The 19,428-nt window shown below is 54.3% G+C and overlaps 6 protein-coding genes across 6 annotated transcripts; 2 read left to right on the top strand and 4 right to left on the bottom strand.

Annotated features, from left to right (window-relative positions):
- Positions 1-536: 536 nt before the first annotated feature.
- Positions 537-902, bottom strand: PUNSTDRAFT_33677 (uncharacterized protein; the record flags this gene model as incomplete). Its single annotated transcript, XM_007382737.1, has 1 exon — positions 537-902. A coding segment is annotated over one exon (366 nt), but the record flags the coding sequence as incomplete, so codon positions are not given.
- On the bottom strand, positions 898-1,236 carry PUNSTDRAFT_66436 (uncharacterized protein; the record flags this gene model as incomplete). Its single annotated transcript, XM_007382738.1, has 1 exon — positions 898-1,236. The coding sequence occupies one exon, from the start codon at positions 1,234-1,236 to the stop codon at positions 898-900; it is 339 nt and encodes a 112-aa protein (XP_007382800.1).
- Positions 1,237-2,487: 1,251 nt separating this feature from the next.
- On the top strand, positions 2,488-3,613 carry PUNSTDRAFT_66319 (Pkinase-domain-containing protein; the record flags this gene model as incomplete). The annotated part of the gene is made up of 2 exons (XM_007382739.1): positions 2,488-2,596; positions 2,643-3,613. Coding segments are annotated over 2 exons (1,080 nt in total), but the record flags the coding sequence as incomplete, so codon positions are not given.
- A 1,609-nt stretch (positions 3,614-5,222) lies between these two features.
- On the bottom strand, positions 5,223-7,242 carry PUNSTDRAFT_101387 (cytochrome P450). Its single transcript, XM_007382740.1, has 7 exons — positions 6,964-7,242; positions 6,509-6,910; positions 6,399-6,455; positions 6,080-6,339; positions 5,752-6,025; positions 5,526-5,683; positions 5,223-5,475 (listed from the first exon to the last, which is right to left on the bottom strand). Exons 1-7 carry the CDS (start codon positions 7,192-7,194, stop codon positions 5,325-5,327), a joined length of 1,533 nt encoding a protein of 510 aa, XP_007382802.1. The 5' UTR covers positions 7,195-7,242; the 3' UTR covers positions 5,223-5,324.
- Positions 7,243-7,573: 331 nt separating this feature from the next.
- PUNSTDRAFT_85939 (cytochrome P450) lies at positions 7,574-9,950 on the bottom strand. The gene is made up of 9 exons (XM_007382741.1): positions 9,807-9,950; positions 9,348-9,753; positions 9,051-9,294; positions 8,770-8,998; positions 8,640-8,718; positions 8,419-8,584; positions 8,273-8,359; positions 8,191-8,220; positions 7,574-8,125 (listed from the first exon to the last, which is right to left on the bottom strand). Exons 1-9 carry the CDS (start codon positions 9,849-9,851, stop codon positions 7,768-7,770), a joined length of 1,644 nt encoding a protein of 547 aa, XP_007382803.1. The 5' UTR covers positions 9,852-9,950; the 3' UTR covers positions 7,574-7,767.
- Positions 9,951-11,335: 1,385 nt separating this feature from the next.
- pks1 (polyketide synthase) lies at positions 11,336-18,991 on the top strand (the record flags this gene model as incomplete). The annotated part of the gene is made up of 18 exons (XM_007382742.1): positions 11,336-11,368; positions 11,420-11,553; positions 11,608-11,854; positions 11,910-12,022; positions 12,077-12,169; positions 12,230-12,257; positions 12,314-12,369; positions 12,421-12,505; positions 12,563-12,807; positions 12,865-13,424; positions 13,477-14,876; positions 14,927-15,038; positions 15,096-15,222; positions 15,271-15,473; positions 15,523-16,922; positions 16,974-17,371; positions 17,424-17,587; positions 17,640-18,991. 18 exons carry the CDS (start codon positions 11,336-11,338, stop codon positions 18,968-18,970), a joined length of 6,729 nt encoding a protein of 2,242 aa, XP_007382804.1. The 3' UTR covers positions 18,971-18,991.
- Positions 18,992-19,428: the final 437 nt, after the last annotated feature.

The following is a 19,428-nucleotide window of genomic DNA, read 5'->3' on the forward strand; positions in this document are numbered from 1 at the left end:
CATCCAGCTGTCTTGCGCAATGGTGTGGTGTATGAGCATGAGTGATCTGGTGATGTTGCGGTTCCTCCGGTGGGTGCTAGGGTATATTGAAATCCAGGTGTGATTCGCCCTCGAGTTTCCTAGGAAGTCGAGGTACGGTTCTTGTGCGAGCCCTACTCCGAATTTCGATCTGTTCAATGAGATCAGCCAGTCTTGCTGTGCGGTGTTCGATCGGCACAGATTTTGTGACCAAAAACTTATCGTTCCCCCCTCCGTGTTCGTTTCGTTGGTTGTGTCGTTCATGCCCATCCCGCGCCGCGTCCCGTTTCATCAAACTGTACCGCGTCCCATCCGTCGTGTGGGGTGAGCCAGCCCCCCGTGTCCTTTTGATGGAAGCCGAAGTCGTGCAGTGAGGCCTGTTCTTCCCGTTGCTGTTGCGTCGGAGTTATGCGTTGCGATCTGCCCTGTGTCGTTTTCCCCCATCCGTTGTCTGTCGGCGGCGGTAAGAACCCGCGTTTCTTTCGGTTCACCTCTGTCCATCCGTCTTCGTGTTGCGAGTGATTGCGCTCCCACGTATCCGGAGTGTCGGTGACGAAGAACCTGTAATCGTTTTCAGTGTTCCGTGCTTGGTATTCCCGGTTCTTAGCTTTGAAGGTCGGGCAGTCGTGGCTCCATGACGCGTGTCCTTTTGTTCGGCAGTTGACGCAGTAGTGCTTCTCGCGATCGTTGGCGAGGTCGCAAGCCTTCGTGGCGTGTTCGATGCTGCCGCATGTTCCACAGGTGTCGTGTACTGACTGGCACTGCGCCGCAAAGTGTCTGCCAATGAGCTGGCATTTGTTGCATCTGGTGATTTCTTTGATCAGTCTCCGAACTATGCATCTCTTTCCGCGCACTGTGATTCCGAATCCGATAGCTTCGTTAGCGATCTTCTCTGTGCGCAGACGTTTGTTGCAGGTGTCGTCTGGTTGGGTCTTTGATCCATCTTACTCGGATGATGTCTTGTTCTTCCCAGCTGTTCGCTCTTGCTACCTTGGTGACCTCGTCGTCGTCGTCGGGGTTGAAGTAGAGCGGTGCGTTTTCTATGAGGACTGCGTATCCGGGTGCTTTGATGGTTGCGCTGTTTCCAAAGTTCTCAGCCAGTCTCTTGCTTGTGTGCGTACCTCTCGCCCATTTGGCTGCTTCCGCGCTGTTGAGCTCGAGTTCGATGCCTCCGTTGCGCATCTTCCTTGCGCTGACGAATCTGGTTCCGTCCGGCATTCCTTCCCCTTCTCCGCCACACATTTCTAGTGCCAGATTTGCCTTGGCGACGAGTTCCTCTTCGTTCAGAGATTTGATGGATTCCCCTTCGGTGTCGACGATGATGCGGGTGCTGCAAGACATGTTCCTGCGTATGATCTCCGGCCTGGGTCTGTCCTCCGTGTCGGGTCTTCGTGCTGCTGCCGCTGCGTATGAGCCCGTCGGTGGTGGATTCGTGTTTGCTGTCGAGTGTTGTTGGGAGGCTGTTTGGTTGGTCACCGCTCTCGTTATGTCCTCGATGGCCCCTCTGGTCTGATCTCGTATGAATTCATCGGCGTCGCCTAGTTGTTCGATTGTCTCTCCTATCTTCATGTCGTGGGTGCGTAGTTTCTCGATGTGGTCGCCGAGTGTCGTGTTCTGCTCCTTGAGAGTATTCAGTAGCTCCCCCATATCCTTCATTTTCTCTTCCATCCTTTCCGCCATCCTGTCTCCCCTGCACTCATTTATGAGGTATGCGAACGCACGAAGGTTTGTTGCGAGCCTTGAAAGTGGATCGCCCGCGGCCTGGTGCATCATATCTGCTATCGAGTCTAGCGTGACTGTTGTGCGATTCTTAATGTGTCCTCCTTGTTCGAGATAGTCTCTGGCTTCCTGCGCGTTCGTTATCTGCTGGTAATCCCTCAGTGTAGACTGTTGTGTTGCCGGGTGGGACTCATCTTCCGTTGTAGCAGCACTGCGCCGCGCCGCCGCTCTGGGCGGTTGCGTTCTCGAGCTCATTACGAACTCGGTCTCTCCTTGCTTTCTAAACTAGTCTATGTGTTTGTACGGTGCGTTCTTTAGCAGAAATGTGTAGTTAAAGTGCAGTATGCTACTCTAATTAGGCTCCGGTGCCACACCCGTTACGAGGTGGTGGTGGTAGCCTGAGAAAAGAGTCCACCAAGTGTTGGGATTTGTGAATACGGGCTACATCATCTGCTTGTCACCTGCTCCAGCTGGTGCGAACCCTTGCCAGGAATATCAGCTTGGCGCGTTTCCGAAGTGATTGTGTGTTGTCTAAGTATCGTATGTGTTGTAGAGTATACCGTCCTAGAAAGCCTTGCACTGCTAAGCTGAGGACTGACCACGTGATCATCTGGCGGACTGTCTCCCAGAGTTGCGGGGCAGGTTCGTTTCGCTACGTACTGTTGCCCGCGTCCTCTATACTATACAAACAGGCGACTCTCTCGCCCTGGCTACTTCACAATCTAACTGGTGTGCGGTCTCTACTATAAGATGTCTGACAGCAGCGAGGATGCCCCGCGAGTAACTCGGCCCCGCCGAACGGATCCTCATCGAATCGGCAACTGGAAGATTGGGCGAGTAATCGGGCAGGGCAGCTCTGGTCAGCCCTTTGATTGATGGGTGTGATGCTTGCTGATACCTCTCAGGACGCGTACGGGTTGCGCGGAACTCTATCACTGGCCAGCACGCTGCGGTCAAGATCGTCTCAAAGACATCGGTGTTTAACTCGCGCATGTCTGGCATATGCGAACTAGGCGACGATGCGGACCAAATTCTACTCGGAATACAACGAGAGATTGTTATCATGAAGCTCATCGATCATCCGAACATCATGCGGCTCTATGATTTCTGGGAAACGTCTTCGGAACTATTCCTGATCTTGGAGTACGTTGAGGGGGGCGAGCTCTTCGAGTATCTGTGCAAGAAAGGAGCACTCCCGACTGCAGAGGCTTTAGGCTACTTCCAACAAATCATCTGTGCCGTGGACTACTGCCATAGGTTCAAGATCGCGCATCGGGATCTCAAACCGGAGAATGTGCTACTGGACAAGGATAAGAACATCAAGATAGCAGACTTTGGTATGGCGGCTTGGCAAGTGCACGACAAAAGCGGGCTCCTACGGACGGCTTGTGGCAGCCCCCACTACGCGGCCCCGGAGGTGATACGAGGCGAGGCTTACAACGGTTCTATGTCTGACATCTGGTCTTGTGGCATCATCCTCTACGCACTGCTCATGGGAAAACTTCCTTTTGACGACGAGGATCTCACCGTGCTCCTGGAGAAGATCAAATCTGGCAAGTACACGGTGTCTGCTAGCATGAATCCCCTGGCCAAGGACCTTCTGGCACGGATGCTCGAACTCGACGTCAACAAACGAATCACTATGGATAAAATCCTGCTTCATCCTTTCTTCGTGTCTCAGCCACCCAAGCAAACCTGCTCAAGCTCGGTGCCAGGCCTGGATGCTCTCGACCGCCCCGTCGGAGGACTGCTTGACGTCGACCCTGAAATCCTCCGGAATCTCTGTACTCTCTGGCACGAATCCTCTAAGGCGGAAGTTCTTGAGCGGCTCGCAAGCGACGAACAAAACCTCGAGAAAGACATTTACCGTCTCCTCGTCGAAAGCCGAACGAGACTCCACAGGGAAAGGAACCCGCTACCCGGTGGTAAGACCCTAGACAATCCGAAGACCAGGAGGACGAGGACAAAGGATAAAGAGCCTCCCGAATCTGTGCCTCAAGAGCCGTTGACTAATCCTGATGACCTCCGACCTCGTGCTGCCCCTCCGACACCTCGCAAATCGGCCGAAAAGTACGTCGCTATGCCCTCATTCGACAGTTTCGTCCAGGTAGCCAACCTTGAGCTCGCCGACGGTGGAAACGCCCAATCTTCCCCTCGCCCAAGGCAATCCCCAGGTCCTACCAAGCTTGCGCCCTCTGTGCCCGTGAGCGTGGGGCCTTCGTCTTCGTCGCTGTTCTTCTCTGGACCAGCGTTCCCGCGGATTGGCGACCTATCCTTGACTGTTGATCCTCCCAGTACTCCCATGCTGCATTCCACGCCTGTTTCTGCTACGTCACCTGTCTGGAACGAGATTGACCAGGCGCCTTTGTTCATCCCGGACATGCAGGATGAGAAGATAAACGACTTTCTCCAGCAGATCGTCGAGAATTTACGTGCCATGGATGGAGGGACCCCTCCCGAGAAAGACGGACACAAGAGCACCGCTTCCGATCCTGGGCATGTTACATCTTCACCGCGCATTGAACGGCTTCAACCTCTCAACGCTAGCTCAGACAATTCCTGGGAAGCCTTGTGCTTCCACGAATCTGAACTTGAGGAATTCGAATTTCCGCCCAGCATAAATGCGAACAAGGAGAATCGATTCAACCCACGCCGTGCTGATACCAAAGCAAAATCGCCCAGGCTTCGCGCTGCTCTTGCCCCGAAGCCTCGTCAGATAAAGATCGTCGAGCCTGCTCACGGTCCCCCATCGAAACTGAGAAGGAAAGCCGCGCTCCTGTCTGGCGACAAAGGGCGTACGCGATCAGAATCGCCCCCGCGGGCGAATTGGTTCATCAACCCCTTTCGGCATAAGTCCGCGCCCTATACACTGCTATCCATGGTGGACAAGCACGATACATTCACCGAATGCAGGCGCATCCTTCTCTCCATGGGCGTCGATGTAGTTGAACAGTTCTCCGATCCCGTGAGCTCTGATTTCATGCTCCATTGCCGCTTGAAGGAGATCAGAGATGCTTCGAGCCTGGCCGTCGTACTCAAAACCGTCACGTTCAAAATCGAGATGCATCGACCAACTTCGGCGCAGAAAGCGGCAGGATATGAGGTAGAGCTGGCGATCATCCAGGAGAAAGGCGCCTCTAGCACCCTTAAATGTATATTGAACCGGCTCAGGAGGGAATGGAATTTGGATGCGGTGGACAGGCGTCGATTGCAGGCAATCGGCAGTTGACACGTCTTGACCAATCGAGTCTTGTCCTCGAACTGTGTTGTAATGTTTGTGACACCACTGCTCGCTATACCACCACATGCCATTCTCTCTGTACTTCATCTGATATCATACTATGCTGCCGAACCTCGGGACGACCAAACTCACGCGTGATTGTAAGGAACCGGTGCATATAGATACTTCATCATGCTCATCAATCGCAACGTGCGCGTGCTGAAGGAGAACACGTTGCTATGGCGGAGAGCGCTGGACTAATGCAGCTGAGGATAACGAATTGACGATCAAAAGGCCAGAGGCCGTGACATGAAAATATCCAAATTGGGTGGTTATTATCGCAGGCAAGTTGTGTACGCTATTTCCATCAATCCACATTGCGCCGCCTCAGTCGTACCCAGTCATGAGTGGGCTTATGCATAAGCTTCTCCGTGGTCTGTAGCACAAGGGACTGGGGAGTGATGTCGTATCGCTGGAGTAACGTGGCCACGATCATCTTCAGCTCAAGTATGGCAAGGCTATAAATCCGTCATGAGCATGTAAAACGATATTATGCATTGATATCGACCTTTTGCCAAGGCAGCCTCTGGTACCCGAGCTGAATGCCATGAAGTACTTGGTGAGGGACGGATCTTCTATCCAGCGCTCGGGTCTGAATACGTCTGCATCTTCTCCCCAGGCTGCACGATCGCGAGACATGGTCCACGTAGGCACAGATACATCGGTCTATTCCGTGCAGGGGAAGGTCAGCTCACGTCGACGCGCACCCCACGGCGAGGGTGGAGGAGACGTACACCTGGCGGGAAGTAGTAGTCCCGGTACGTGAGACCCCCCTCCGGTACAATCCGAGGCAAGCCCATTCCGGTTGGTGAGTGCAGGCGGATAGCCTCATGGATGCATGCGTTCAGGTAGGGTAGATCGTTCAGATCCGATGTAGGGCCCTGGAGGCCCCCTGGAGAGAGCGCCTCATCGAGCTCTTCCCTGAGTTTGGCAAGTGGTCGAGGGTTGACTGACAGCGCATGGATGATTGCCGTGATGGCATTCGAAGTCGCGTCTGTGCCAGCGATTCTGGTCAAACCATGATTAGAGCCGAACCTTCGTCAGTGGCATGACTGAGCTTACAGCAGAGTCAGCGCCTCAGATGTAAGCTCCTCCACGTCCAGATGGTTTTTGTATTCCATGTGGGCTGCAATGAGATGACCCAGGATGTCACTCTTGGCATCGTCGCTGCCACTTGCGAGTCGTTGCTTGATGCACATCCGGGCGATGTCGCGCAACTCGTCGCTGCTCTTGCTACCCTTCTGGAAGAATGGATCCGGGATGAGGCGTGCAATGTACGCAAGAGCGGGCGCCCAGCCAATAACGGTCAGGTAATGCTCGCGCTGCCAGAAGGATTCAGTATCGAGGGTAAACAGCGATTGCGCGCTCGTTGAGGACTTACCACGTCCGTGTTCTCTATGGCGCCTTTCGGTGATCCTGCCTGGAGAACGTCGGATTCCTGGAGACAGGCGAGTCAGATGTGTATGGTGGTATCGTAGTGAGTGACGTTACCTTCTCCAACATGCCGAGTGGCGTCCCAAAAGCCAGCGTCGACATGATGTCAAAGACGAGGTAGTTTGACCAGATGAGCATGTCGATTGGGGCCTTGTCAGGCTCGCCAGGCAGCGCAGCTCGCTTGTCGAGTTTCACCAGCAGTTCCTCAAGGAACCGATGGACCGTTGTCGTATACGACCGAATCGTTTTAGGCGCAAATGCACCAGAATAATTACGACGCTTCTGTGCGTGCTCTTGCTTGTCCCGAGTGCTGAAGATGGACGGCTTCTCGGACAGGAAGGCGTCGTAAAACGGCGACTTGTTGAAGGCCGCCATGCCTTGACCGTAGATAGAGGGTAATAGACTCATGTCTGCGATCGAGACATGGTTCGGCGAGATCCTCACGACAGGTCCATATGTCTGTATTCAACATCAGCAACAATGGACTTTGGAGGAGACATAGCATAATAGACCTTATGGACAGCATGGATGGCTTTGTAACGGATGCCGAAGCGTGTGTAGAACGCCTGCCATAGGTTCGACCAACGAGCAAGGAGCGGTCCAGGGACCTTTTGCAAGGGGTCGCGGCTGACGGCGACGATATAGCCAACAACTACAGCGGGGAGAAAGACCAGCCAGGTGTAGTCCTGCATGGCCTCAGGCAGGTTGTGTGTTGCTGAGGAAAATAGGGTGGAGTTCTGCATGGCGGAGGGGCTCGGGGGCTCCCACCAGTAACCATCGGTCAGAATTCATGGTGGTCCTTAGCAAGCTCCGTCGTGAATTCGGAATTGGAGGTGTGACGGTTGAGATGGTCGGATCATTTCTTATCCGGGGACCTGCGTCAATTTCCAGTCCCGATGGCATCTGGGAAGAAGCACGGTAGCTCGCTGCGCGTTCCGAGCCGGCTCATGTTGGACGTCGGTTCAGCTGACAATGGAATCTTGATTTCTAATATTGTCCGCCTGGGACGGTACCAGCTGATTGGGAGCACACCATGAAACTTTTCAAGCACAGAGCGCCCTCAAGGCCTAATCACCACTGATCGTCGTCATCCCGCTCCTCCCGGTAGTCAAGTATAGAATCAATATTCTGGGGCTCAGACGGCGTCGAGGGAAGCCGTGATCTTTACCTCGATGGCCACTACAAACAATGCCTGACACGCGCCACCGCCAAGCCCCAAGCCAGCGTCAAACGAAAGGAGGACGAGCCAGAACAAATGAATAAGAAACAATGATAGCTACGCTGCGTAAACAACACACGGTTAAAACTCCCGTAGCCTAAGCCCTTGGCGTCAGAACGACCGGCATCGGGCCGCGCGTAGCCGTGAAGTAGTCTCCGATTTTCTCCTCCCATTCATTCGCGTTCCAACCATCGGCGAAGCGGAGTTGGAAGGTATGCAAAACGAGGCAGACAACCATCTTCATCTCCATCGTGGCGAATTTCTTTGCGACGCACATAGCAGGTCCGAACGAGAACGGGATGAAGGCTCTAGTTTCGAGAATGATCGAGTTGGGGTCCTTGTACTCCACGACCTCGTTCGATTTTCGCTGCGCGTGGTCCAGCCAGCGGTCGGGCCAGAAGCCTTCGGGAGCTGGCCAGAAATAGCGAGGGTCACGTTGGATCGAGTAGGTATTGCTATTGAAAACGGCGCTCGGTTAGACAGCCCACGTTGATGGCAGATAGCAGCAGCGAAAACGCACATTTGGACCTGCGTTCCCTTGGGAATCCAGCTGCTAGTAGCGTCAGAATGAACGAGTGCTTAGGAGACAGACATCCACGTACTGGGTTCCCGCCATCTTGCCGTCAGTGTACTGCGTACTGCGCTGCGCGCCACTAGGTACCGGTGGCTGCAAGCGGAGAGTTTCGTTGCTGTCCGTAAGAAATCCAGTTAACGAGCATTACTACCCTTATCCGCCGAATCGACTCACATAACGGCTTCGAGATATGGCAGCTCGCTTTGTTTAGCAACATCTGTTGCCGGTGTTCCACGAGGGAACGCGGCATCGATTTCCGCTTGCAGACGCTCGTAGCATGATGGGTGCCGTAAGAGGAACCAAAATATGTTCGACATCACATGGGAAGTCGTGTCGCTCCCTGTCACGCATCGTCAGTTATACCATCATATGCAGAGGACCGCCTAGAAGCTTACCGGCCGCTATGGCTAGAATACCGTCACTGAGAGCCTCCTCGAGAATCGGCGGGTGGGGTTCAACGCCAGCCTCATCGAACTAAATCGCGTGTTTTTGAGCGACGATCGACTGAGAAAACGAGAGGCGTACGATATAATGGAACAAGTCCTTCCGGAGCGAACCTTGCTTGCGACGCAGGTCGGCGCGATTGATCGCGAAATCTCTGAACTTGGAGTTTCCGAACTTGGGAAGTTTGGCAAGGTAGCGGAACAGCCACGGAACGTGACCAGTCATAGACGTAGACTGGGTGCCCTTCTCGATCAGGTGCAGAATATTGCCCTGGTCACCGTCCCTCATCATCTCGAAGCCGCCACCGAACCTGCAGGTAATCCGCTAAGTGATTGCAATGGACGGCAGTCAGGCCAACTTACGCCATGTCACCCATGAGATCGAATGAGAAGTAGCTTATCCACCGAGCGAGATTGACAGGGTTGTTCTGCTTTCGCAAACCATCAATGAGCTGAAGAGCTCGGCTTTCAAGAATCTCTTCATAGCCCTTCAGCGACGCCGAGCTGAACCCGCGGTTCCAGGGCTTGCGGCGACGTGAATGTTCAGCGGGGTTGCGTTCTCCAATCAAGCTAGTGGTGGCGCCGGGAGGGACACGCCCATCCCAAACTGTAGGCAGTGTCAGCGAGAGCACGTCGGGGCGATTGCGGGCAACGACGTACGAGGACCCTTAGGTAAACCGGTGGTGCCCAAGATAGGTTGGATGGCATCGACGTCGCAGATGGATAATTCGTTGGGGCCGGTCCGGACCCAAGTGCCAAACTGCCTATGCATATGTTGATAGAAGAAGTGCTGTTTGCCTTGAGACGTGATGTGCATCATCCAGAATTTGCTGAGTTTGTTCAGAATCGGTCCGGGGTACCGCGCCAAAGGGTGGAACGGCGAGACACGATAAAGTAGTACCGACGCGCCGAGGACTCCGTAGAACTCAAGAAACAGTAGGGGCCATGCGAGGGCGATACCAGCGTACTTCAACGCAAGGCCAGTGGTGACTGGGACGCCGAGCAGCAACGCCGACAGCGGCCATGCTTTCTCACATTCGAAGCGATTGAAGATGGCGTGCACCGCCTGAAACGAAGGGGTGTGAGCCTAATGCTACAGGAGGGTAGGAGGTGTTCTACCATAGCGGCGCCTGCGACGGCCACCACGTTGTCCTCCAAACGCATGTTGGGTCGTTTGGAAAGTGGGAATCACCAGAGTCGGGTCGCGCAGGTTAAGACAACACCCCCAGAATCCGGTGGCAGAAGCGACGATTCTGGAATCGGACCGATAGGATAGACAACGAGCGGCGACATGGGCTCTTTGAGAAATATCTACAAGAAGTCGTAGCAATTCACCGGCATCAGGGAACGAGGAAGCTCGTCCAGGGACGACGGATCTGAAATTCTGGACGGACGTTACCACTCCGGCAAGCACTGAATCCGTTCTGAGCCAGCTCAGCTGTACCTATCAAGCTTCACTCGGAAGTTTGAGCATGATGACCTCCGGGATGATCGCAGCAGAATTGAAGGTGAGGCTGGGCATCGCTCCAAGTACGTACCCGAGGGCCACGGGAAGCGCTATCCATGACTGCGCCGTGATCGCGGTATGTAAGCTTGAGTCACAAAGCGAATCTACGTGTCTATACGCGATCTAGTTAGGCTGCGAAGTAACTGAGTGTAAGCGTATAGGTAGTTAATCAGCAATGAGCGCTGAAGACAAATTGGCGCGCAAGTGACTGGTCCTCACCATTTGCATCACGAATGTCACGTCACCCTCTTGCTGACGACCACCGCCTGCCGACCCAGTGCATATCTTGGAAGTTCGAACACCAGTCGGCACGGCCTCGCGTAGACTCGCATGTACCGACGGCGATGCACCCTGCCTGGGCTTCGTGTGCGAGTGGGTGATGGCCCCACCAACTCCATGTGGATCGCTGGCGCTTTTCCAATTGTCCGCCTGGGTCGTTCGCAAAGATGTCCCATCGTGGATGGCATCCGTGATTGAGGGTGGGCATTCACTTTGAATCTCCGGCTGGGCGCTTCCAGAACAACTCACGATGTTGCAGTGCTGTGTGCATTGCTTCCGGGCTCTGCGGACATGACGCACGCGGACGCGATTACCTCCAAAGACAACCCAATTGGATGGCTCGGAGCATCAACTTCGTCAGGGACTATGCGACTTCCATCGTCGGGCATAGTGACCGCGGATGCTGCATCGATCACCGTTCGGTACGAACTCCCTTTACATCGTGAAAACCGCTGCTATGTGGTGCACGTAAGCAAACTTTCGGGCTGAATGGGAAATTACTTGCCATCAGGTTTCAACTCCTCGGCATATCCACTCGCTTCTCGAAACGCGGAAGTATCCGCCCGTGGATGAGAAATCCACTCGGTAGTTTTGCGCAAGTCCTGTCCAAGATAAGCTGGAGTAATCAAATGCCGTAGTGTGACACAAGCCAGTTGGTCGACGCTCGGATCATCGGAAAGGGACGTATTCCAGCTTAAGATCGCTACCGGCATCTCCGGGAAATCGCCTTCGCATTGCTGAGACTGCGGGACTGGTGCTGTGAGGGAATCAGTGCGGGGCATCTGAAGTTCCCCGCCCTTCATATAGGCAGTGCGTGAACGGAGCTCGCCATCTTTACGCCAATCGCGACATCGTGACCACCATGCGCACCGAAACTGCCTGCCCAATCGCAATCGTATGACCCATGATTCGTTCGAAGTCGAAGTACTAACTTCAGTTTCTCCAGGTTGGAATAGCGGCTGAGTTGCCGAGCGGCGAATTTGCTGCAAACAACCTCGACTACAACGCGTTCTTCCAATTCCTCCTCCAGCGAGGAGAGTCATACGAATTCATCCCAAAGGACCGCTTCGACATAGACTCGTAGGTCATGCCGAACCTGCATATGAATAGCGTCGTCTCATAGTTCCGTCACAGCTGGAGGGGAAAGCAGCTGGGACGCATCATTGCGGAACGCGGATCCTTCCTGAAGAATCTTGATTCGTTCGACTACCTCGAATTCGGCATAACGAGCAAGGATGCTCGTGCTATGGCCGTCAGCACCCGGAAGCTCATTGAGCTGTCCTTCTTAGCACTCCTGGACTCCGGCATAGAGTACCGAGGCAGGAACGTCGGCTGTTACGCCTCCGGTAATGCATTCGATATCCTGAGCGTCGGTACCGCGGTAGGTCTCCATCTTCCGATGCTATATGATCGACAGCCCTCACTTTCTTAACCAGGATGAATTCGAAGCGCGAGGATCCTTCGCCGGAATACCTGCTCAGATCGCGAATCGGATTTCATACCACCTGGACCTGTTAGGTCCTTCGGTGCCGACAGATACCGCATGCAGGTGAGCGAGCTCGGTCCGGCTGCGAGTAGAGGAGACTGAAAGATTGCCTTGCAGTTCATCTTTGACCGCGATGCATCTTGCCATCCAAGCACTTCGCACGGATGACTGCGAAGCTGCAGTCGTGGGCGGAGCCCAGATCAACCAGAGGTAGTCTTTCTCGTGTTGATGGACAAGATAGACAGCTGAACCAATCGGCCGTGGCAATAGATTGTGGGACTTCGTCCAGTATACACAGGTAAGGCTTCCGGAGCCTTGGAATGAGTTCTGTCGTTTCTTATTCCCATGCTTTAGGGCGGTGTACTCGCTCCCGACGGCAAGTGTAAGCCGTTCGACATGGGAGCAGATGGGTATGCGCCCTTCGAAACACGGTCGCGGATCAGCCGCTGACATCGTTGCAGGTTCTCTCGTGGCGAAGGTGCTGTAGTAATGGTCATCAAACCGCTGGAGGCAGCGCTTCGCGACGGTGACAACATATATGGCACGGTCAGCTGGTTTCGTCTTCTCGACATGCTCTGTCTCACGTGCTTCCTTTTCATACAGATCTTGGGCACCGGCATTAACAGTGCAGGATCTGAGGCTCCGGTGAACGCACCGGCAGCATCAGCTCAAGAAGACACTATGCGTCGTGCGTTCAAGCAAGCGAATCGCAAGGTGGAAGATCTCGATTACGTCGAGCTGCACGCGACCGGGACTGCTAAGGGAGATCCCACGGAGGCGAATTGGGTGGGAGCCGCCTTCAGACGAGAAGACGAACTTCTCGTTGGGAGTGTGAAAGGCAATATAGGGTGAATCATGCATCAGGCTGCTCACGTTATACTCGTTAACCACTCAATGTTATCCAGCCATCTCGAGATAACCGCTTTCCTTGCGTCGGTCTGCAAGGTCTGCGGTATATTTAACTCCGGAATCATTCCTCCCAACGTCAGCCTAACCCGCCTAAACCCGGCCATAAAATGGGACGAATACCGTATGCGGGTGCCTCTCGAGCCAACACCGCTGTCGTGCCGCTCTTCCAGCGGTAAGTCCCTTGTTTCGATCAACAGCTTCGGCATAGGAGGCTCGAATGGACACTGCGTTATGGAATCTCCTCCGGCTTCACTACCCAAGCCGGTTTCGCTGGCTGAGGGCGCGCCTGTTCTCTTGCTCGCCGGTGGATTATCTCCGCGTGCAACTACTGCAGTCTCCGATTCTCTCAGCGAGCTCGTCCGGGAACGGATCTCTCAGATACCCAACATCTCCACTCTCTACGGGCGACGTAGCCGCCAGATGACATGGCGAAGTTTTGCTGTTGTGTCGCCCAGCGACATGACTAAAATCAGGTTTTCGCAACCCACTCTGACGCCGCGAGCCCGTCCAGCTGTCGGTTTTGTATTTTCCGGCCAAGGTCCCCAACATATGCACAGTATGTAGATATTTTCTCTCGTCCGCAGTCATGGCTAATCACCAGTTCGCAGTGGGTCGTCAGCTGTACAAAGAATTCCCGGCATTCCGCGAAAGCGTCACGACTTTGGACGGGGTGTACAGCCAGGTGGTCGGCCATTCTCTCGTGGAGAAAGTGGGCATGTTCAAAGACATCGGCGCCGCATCCTCCTCCATGCCTGACGTCTGGCCTATTGATATCATTCTCCCCGCGATCGCCATGGTTCAGATCGCATTGTTCGACCTCCTCGCCAGCGTCGGAGTACGGCCTGATTTTGTCTTGGGCCATTCCGCCGGAGAGACCACGATGTTGTACGCGTCCGGTGCTGCCCCTCGGGCTATGGCTCTGGAGCTCGCGATCGCGCGAGGACAAGTCCTGGCCCTCACTGAAAGCGCCGGCGGCACCATGACCGCCTTGTCCTGCGGGCCTGAAGTAGCGAAGCCTCTACTCGACGAGGTGAAGGCGACGCGTGACGCAGGCATCCTCGAAATCGCATGTCACAACAGCGCGGAGGCCATCACGATTGCCGGCCACGATTATCTCGTTGACGCAGCTGTGGAACTCTGCAAGTCGAAAGGAATTGCCGCGACCAGACTGCGTACATCCGTGGCCGTGCACAGCTCAATGATGGAGCTTTGCAAGGACGAGTACTACGAACGTGTCCTGCAAGTCTTTGCGAAATATCCCGAGGCGCGCTTAACGCCAAATGTGGACACATTCTCCACCGTAACGGGCGAAAGGCTGGCGGAGCCGTTCTCACCAGACTACTACTGGAAAAACACTAGGGAACCGGTGCTATTCATGGAGACCGTTCGCTCTGCTCAAGCCGCGATATCCGGGCGTAATCTATTAGTAGTCGAAGTGAGCCCGCATCCAGTTCTCTCCGCGTACCTTTCCGCGCTTTGTCCGGAATCTGCAACTATCGTCGGTCCGATGCGACGAACGAAGCAGATGTTCCCACATTTTGAGCGTTCTACCTTCTTGCAAGCGGTCGGGAAGCTCATCGCGGGCGGTTACAACTCAACCGACTTCCCCGCCCTCAACGGCGGAGCGTCGCAGCACGTGGAGTTTGGTGTGCCTGCATATCCCTTTGCACCGAAGAGCGTGCCTCATATGGCGAAATTACCGGAGAACGACGAGATCTATGGGTCCCGACTAGGACCCTTGAACCATTCTCGACTTCGCCTCAATGCGGCGACTCATCCAGATCTCGCGCAACACGTCATGAAAGGGGAACCGATTGTTCCTGCTACAGGTTTCGTGGAAATGGCTCTGGAGTTCGGTGCGAGATCTTTATGGGACGTGAAGTTCCTCTCCTTCCTATCTCTTTCGGCGGAGGAACCTGTCCGCGTCCGCTTCGAGCCCGACGGCTTCAAGTGGTCGATCAAGACAACTTCATATAGCTCACATGGTTCTGGCGCGGCCAGCAAGAAGGTATTGCAAACCCTTCGTCGTCGTTCTTGAAATGCTTAACGTTGGTGTAGGCCGAGCGATTACATGCTGGCGGATACTTCTCGACAGAGCCAACAGCCGCCAACCCCCCTTCTCCTCGTCTAGACGAGATTCGGGAGAGGTGTCATTGGATCAACGTCTCAGGTATTACTAGTTTTTAAGCATGAATGATGACTATTGATATCCGACGCCGCGCCTCAGGCTTCTATGACGACCTCCGCTATTTCGCTGAATACGGCCCATGGTTCCAGATGATCACGTCCGTTCATCGCGGCGAGGAAGAATTTTTGGTCGAAGTTGATACACGGCGGCAGGGCGTCAATGTTCCGTGAGTTCTGATATCCGGCCATGTTGCTCCTTGATTCACTTCCTGCAGGACATCGCATTATGTCTTCGATCCGGCCATCCTCGACGCATGCATTCACGTTATGGTCCATCCCATGATCACTGGCAACACTGATCGCAACGTATACTACTTACCATCACGTTTCGATTTTTTCTCGACATATGACGCCTTGCATCGTCGCGAATTTACGGACAAGTTGTATGCGCATGGGTCTCGAGGAAGATGGACCCCGGGTATGTTACCTCTATTATTCCTCCAGACAGATGCTGAGCCCTTACACAGAGGGCATAACCTTCGACGTCCTGGTAGTCAATAGTCAAGGAACGCCGTTGTGCTCCTTCCGAGGCTTTGAGGTCGCCTACCACGGTTTAGCGCCCTCGGTGGGAACGCGCTATGATCTCGAATACACCACTGTGGCGAGCCTGGACCTGAATGCGCGCGTTCAGAAGGCGGACTCGTTCTCGTGCGACGAGATTACTAAGGTCACAGATCGCACCCTCTACTTCCGCTACATACGAGGCAAGGAGGATTTACTGCGTAGTGAGCTCGAGAAGGTCGACCTGACTGGGTTGTCCATTTGGTTGCTTGCGCTCTCCGGCGTCGACGGCGACGCTGCCCTTGGGTTTTCGCGTTCCTTACGACGCGAGCTACTAGCGAACGAGGTGCGCCTGGTGATATTCGAGGCTCGCATATCATTCCCGGCACAAGTCGAGGTGATATCGGGGTTGTTACAAGAGAACGTCGCCGAGGATGAAATCACTGTGGACTCCACTGGTCGGGTTCTTGTTCCTAGGCTTCAAGCGTCGTCACCTCCAGTAGAATCGACTTCTCTGAATCCCGACGCACCTTGGTCTGTGAAGCGTACTGGATCGGGAGATTCGAAAGCAGTTATCGTTCAAACATCGCCGCCCATTCCCGAACAGCATGAAGTCCTGGTGAAGGTCGATTACGTCGATACGCTCCAGCAATCGGGCATTTGGGCCTTCGTAGGGCGTACCGATTCCGGCACTGCTGTCGCTGGACTCGCCTCTGATCATCTGGCAAGCCATGTTGTCGTGCATCGCGCAGTCGTCACCGAGCTGTCGAACATCGGGTTCGACACCGCGGCGCGTCTTCCTGGTTACATTGCAGCTCTCTCGATCGGTTTCCTCGCTTTGGGATTCAAAGCGGAGGTTCCCAGCCTCCTCGCGCAGAACACAGCGCTGGTCACCCATGCCGACACGCTGCTAGGTACCCTCCTTGTGGAGCTTCTCAAGGACAGAGGACTGCATGTCACGGCTGTGAACGAAACCGACGGCCTTAGTACCATCTGTGGTCTGCAATCGCCAAAGTCTTTCGACCACGTTTTGAGTGGATTCCACGATCCCGCCTCGCTCAGCGTCCTTCACAGTATCTGTTCCACAGAAAATGCAGTCTTCAGCTGGAACCATCCCGATCGCGGCATTGCTGCCATTTTAAAGAATGATCCCTACAGAATCGGTTACGCGCTTCGTTCCGGACTTAAGTCTCTTCCATCTTCATACAAGAAGATGGAGTACAGCATGCCCGTTCACCGCCTTCTCCCTTTGACCTCCGACGTGACCATCCTGGATAACACTGCGATATTCGACCCCGCGAAGACATATATATTGTTCGGCGGCATAGGCAGCTTGGGGTTGCGCATTGCGACTTGGATGTATGAGGTATGAGCCTTCCTTTTTCTTGTACGGACCTGTTTGACAGGCGCTACACAGAACGGCGCACGCCATCTTGTCCTGACTTCCCGTTCCGGTCGTGAAACTCTCACAAAGACCAAGAACTTCGCCGCCATGCGTGTTCTGCGCTATTTGACGGATTTAACTGACCTCGACATCAAGCTTCTCGCTTCCGACGCGACGAACGTCACAGATCTCCGCAGAGTGCTATCCGCGATAAGTTGTCCCATCGGCGGATGCATGATGCTAACAGCTGTCCTCGAGGACAAGATGTTCGCTTCGTTAACTCAAGACAGCTTTGAAAGGGTCTTCGCCGCGAAGATAGGAGCCTTCAACGCCCTCACTCAGGCGCTCGATATCACCAGTCTCGATTTCCTGATCACTTTCACGTCCATATCAGGCATGTTTGGCAGCGCAGGACAGACCAACTATGCTGCGTATGTGGTTGCTTGATACTGCGTTTGCAACGAGCCTTACTGGACTCAACAGAGCGAACACCGCGCTGGAGGCTTTGACTCGGCCTTACCCAAATGCATTCTCCTTGGTGGCACCCGCGATGCTCGACACGGCTATTGTCTTCGCCGACGAGCAAAGCAAGACTACTCATAACACCAAAGTCCGCCATATTAGTGAATGGGGCATGTCGTCGCGAGGTTAGTTTCTATACTAGATGACATAGCACATCGCTCATGTTGATTGCAATAGAGCTTTGCGCATGCATCGAAGATGGCATCCGCAAACTGCGGAACGGGCCATTCTGGTTATACGTTCCCGATTTCAAGTGGGCGGCTGTCCGCGATAATCTTGGCGTCTCTCCCGTCTTCGCACATCTCGTTCCGGAGGTTGATGAAGACACGTCAACAGCGGACGCAGCCTCCAAAGACTCTAGTGTCTTAGATATTGTCCTCAAGGTCCTGGACTTGGATAAGGATGACTTTTCCTTTGAGGTTCCACTCACCGCATACGGACTCGACTCGTTATTGGCGTCGAAGCTTGCGGTAACGCTTCGCCCTTGGGTTTCAATAACCCAACTGCAGCTGCTGGCAGATATCACGTTCGAGGACATACAACGACGGATAGAGGCGCAGGCCGGACAGGAAGTCGAACAACCGGCCGACAAGGACTTCTTTGACTGGGAGGAAGTCATGCGTTCCGGCCCCGCTTGCGTCAAGCTCACCGATGGGGAAGGCCTGCCGCTGTTCGTCCTCCATGGCCCTGCCGGCACTATCGAAGCCTTCGGCCACATGCGACTCAATTTCAAGCATACTCCGCTCTACGGAGTGCAAGCCACGAAGGACGCGCCTTATGACAACCTCGACCGCCTTGCCGCATTCTATCATTCGAACATCAAAAGCGTACAACCGCAAGGGCCGTACCGTTTGGGCGGCTTCTGCGGCTCTAGTTTACTACTTTTCATCCTCGCGGATATCTTCCGCAAAAACGGCGACATCGTCGTGCAAATGTCCATGATCGATCATTTCCCTCTACTATACACCTCGCCCATCTGGGAGCTGGACGCCGCCACGGCCAAAGATCGCTGCGTTAGTGCCGCCCTGAAGTCCCGCGGTTTCGAGTGGATCATGAACTTGTATCGGGTCGAGAAAAATCCCAACGAAAAGCGCGCCGGGGAGGAGCTGATGAAGGCTGGGCTGGGCGAGAAGGTTCAGCCGCACGTCAAGAAGCTGTACGAAAACACGATGGTGTTCATCGAAGCTCACGCATCGTGGCTCGCTTCGCACTTGCTCAAGGAGGGCGAGGAGGTTGACGGTACGATACTGCGTGAAAGACTCATCGCCTACCTGTCAACATTCGACTTTCCCGCGACGGTGTACGCTGCCAAAGACGGTATGCAGAAGATATTCACGGACGAGCAGCAGGCGCAATGGGCCCATATGGGCGCAACGATGTGCACCAATCCCATTCGTGTCGCGGAAATCGAGGCGTCGCACTTCGATATCCTCAGCAACCTGGACTTCATACATAGACTCGATACCGAAGTAACTCTCACTGCATCTAATGTAATGAAGGCTATGTAGATTTTAATGATAATCTGTTACCTGCCATGGTTGCGACTCTTTGACATTATAACTGCGACTTAGAGTGTCTTGTCGGCCGAAATCTGTGGATATGATTAGGTATCTGAATGCAACATCCGTGAGCCGTCAGGCTGGTTAGTATCAAGCCACGAGCAACCGCTGTTTCCTCCGCCGATGACGGTCAACGCGTATGGTTGAATTTCGATGCCACGGCTGACTTTCCTCATGCCGCGGAAAAACTACATACATCGGGAGTTCGGACGCGTGCGCAGCGCATACGTATCCTGCCCGAGGTTACTAAGGGGCAGTACCGACCAGGTGGTTCTCGTTCATTTGAAAGCATGATGGAGAAGGAGGTGAATAAGCCGGTTCAGCTGCTCGATTTGTGAGCCGAGCTGAGCCGGTAAGTATTGGAAATGACGTGGGTTCAATCTCCATCATCCGAGCTCTTCGGTGGG

Source organism: Punctularia strigosozonata, assembly GCF_000264995.1.
Source record: "Punctularia strigosozonata HHB-11173 SS5 unplaced genomic scaffold PUNSTscaffold_5, whole genome shotgun sequence".
NCBI classification, from domain to species: domain Eukaryota; kingdom Fungi; phylum Basidiomycota; class Agaricomycetes; order Corticiales; family Punctulariaceae; genus Punctularia; species Punctularia strigosozonata.

Coding starts and splice junctions, on each gene's coding strand:
- PUNSTDRAFT_101387 (XM_007382740.1), bottom strand. CDS start 7,194: ATGCAGAACTCCACCCTATTTTCCTCAGCAACACACAACCTGCCTGAG. Junction 6,456..6,508: donor CACTCGGCATGTTGGAGAAG/GTAACGTCACTC, acceptor GCCTGTCTCCAG/GAATCCGACGTTCTCCAGGC. Junction 5,476..5,525: donor AGAGGCTGCCTTGGCAAAAG/GTCGATATCAAT, acceptor ACGGATTTATAG/CCTTGCCATACTTGAGCTGA.
- PUNSTDRAFT_85939 (XM_007382741.1), bottom strand. CDS start 9,851: ATGCGTTTGGAGGACAACGTGGTGGCCGTCGCAGGCGCCGCTATG. Junction 9,754..9,806: donor CCGTCGCAGGCGCCGCTATG/GTAGAACACCTC, acceptor CCTTCGTTTCAG/GCGGTGCACGCCATCTTCAA. Junction 8,585..8,639: donor TATTCTAGCCATAGCGGCCG/GTAAGCTTCTAG, acceptor GATGCGTGACAG/GGAGCGACACGACTTCCCAT.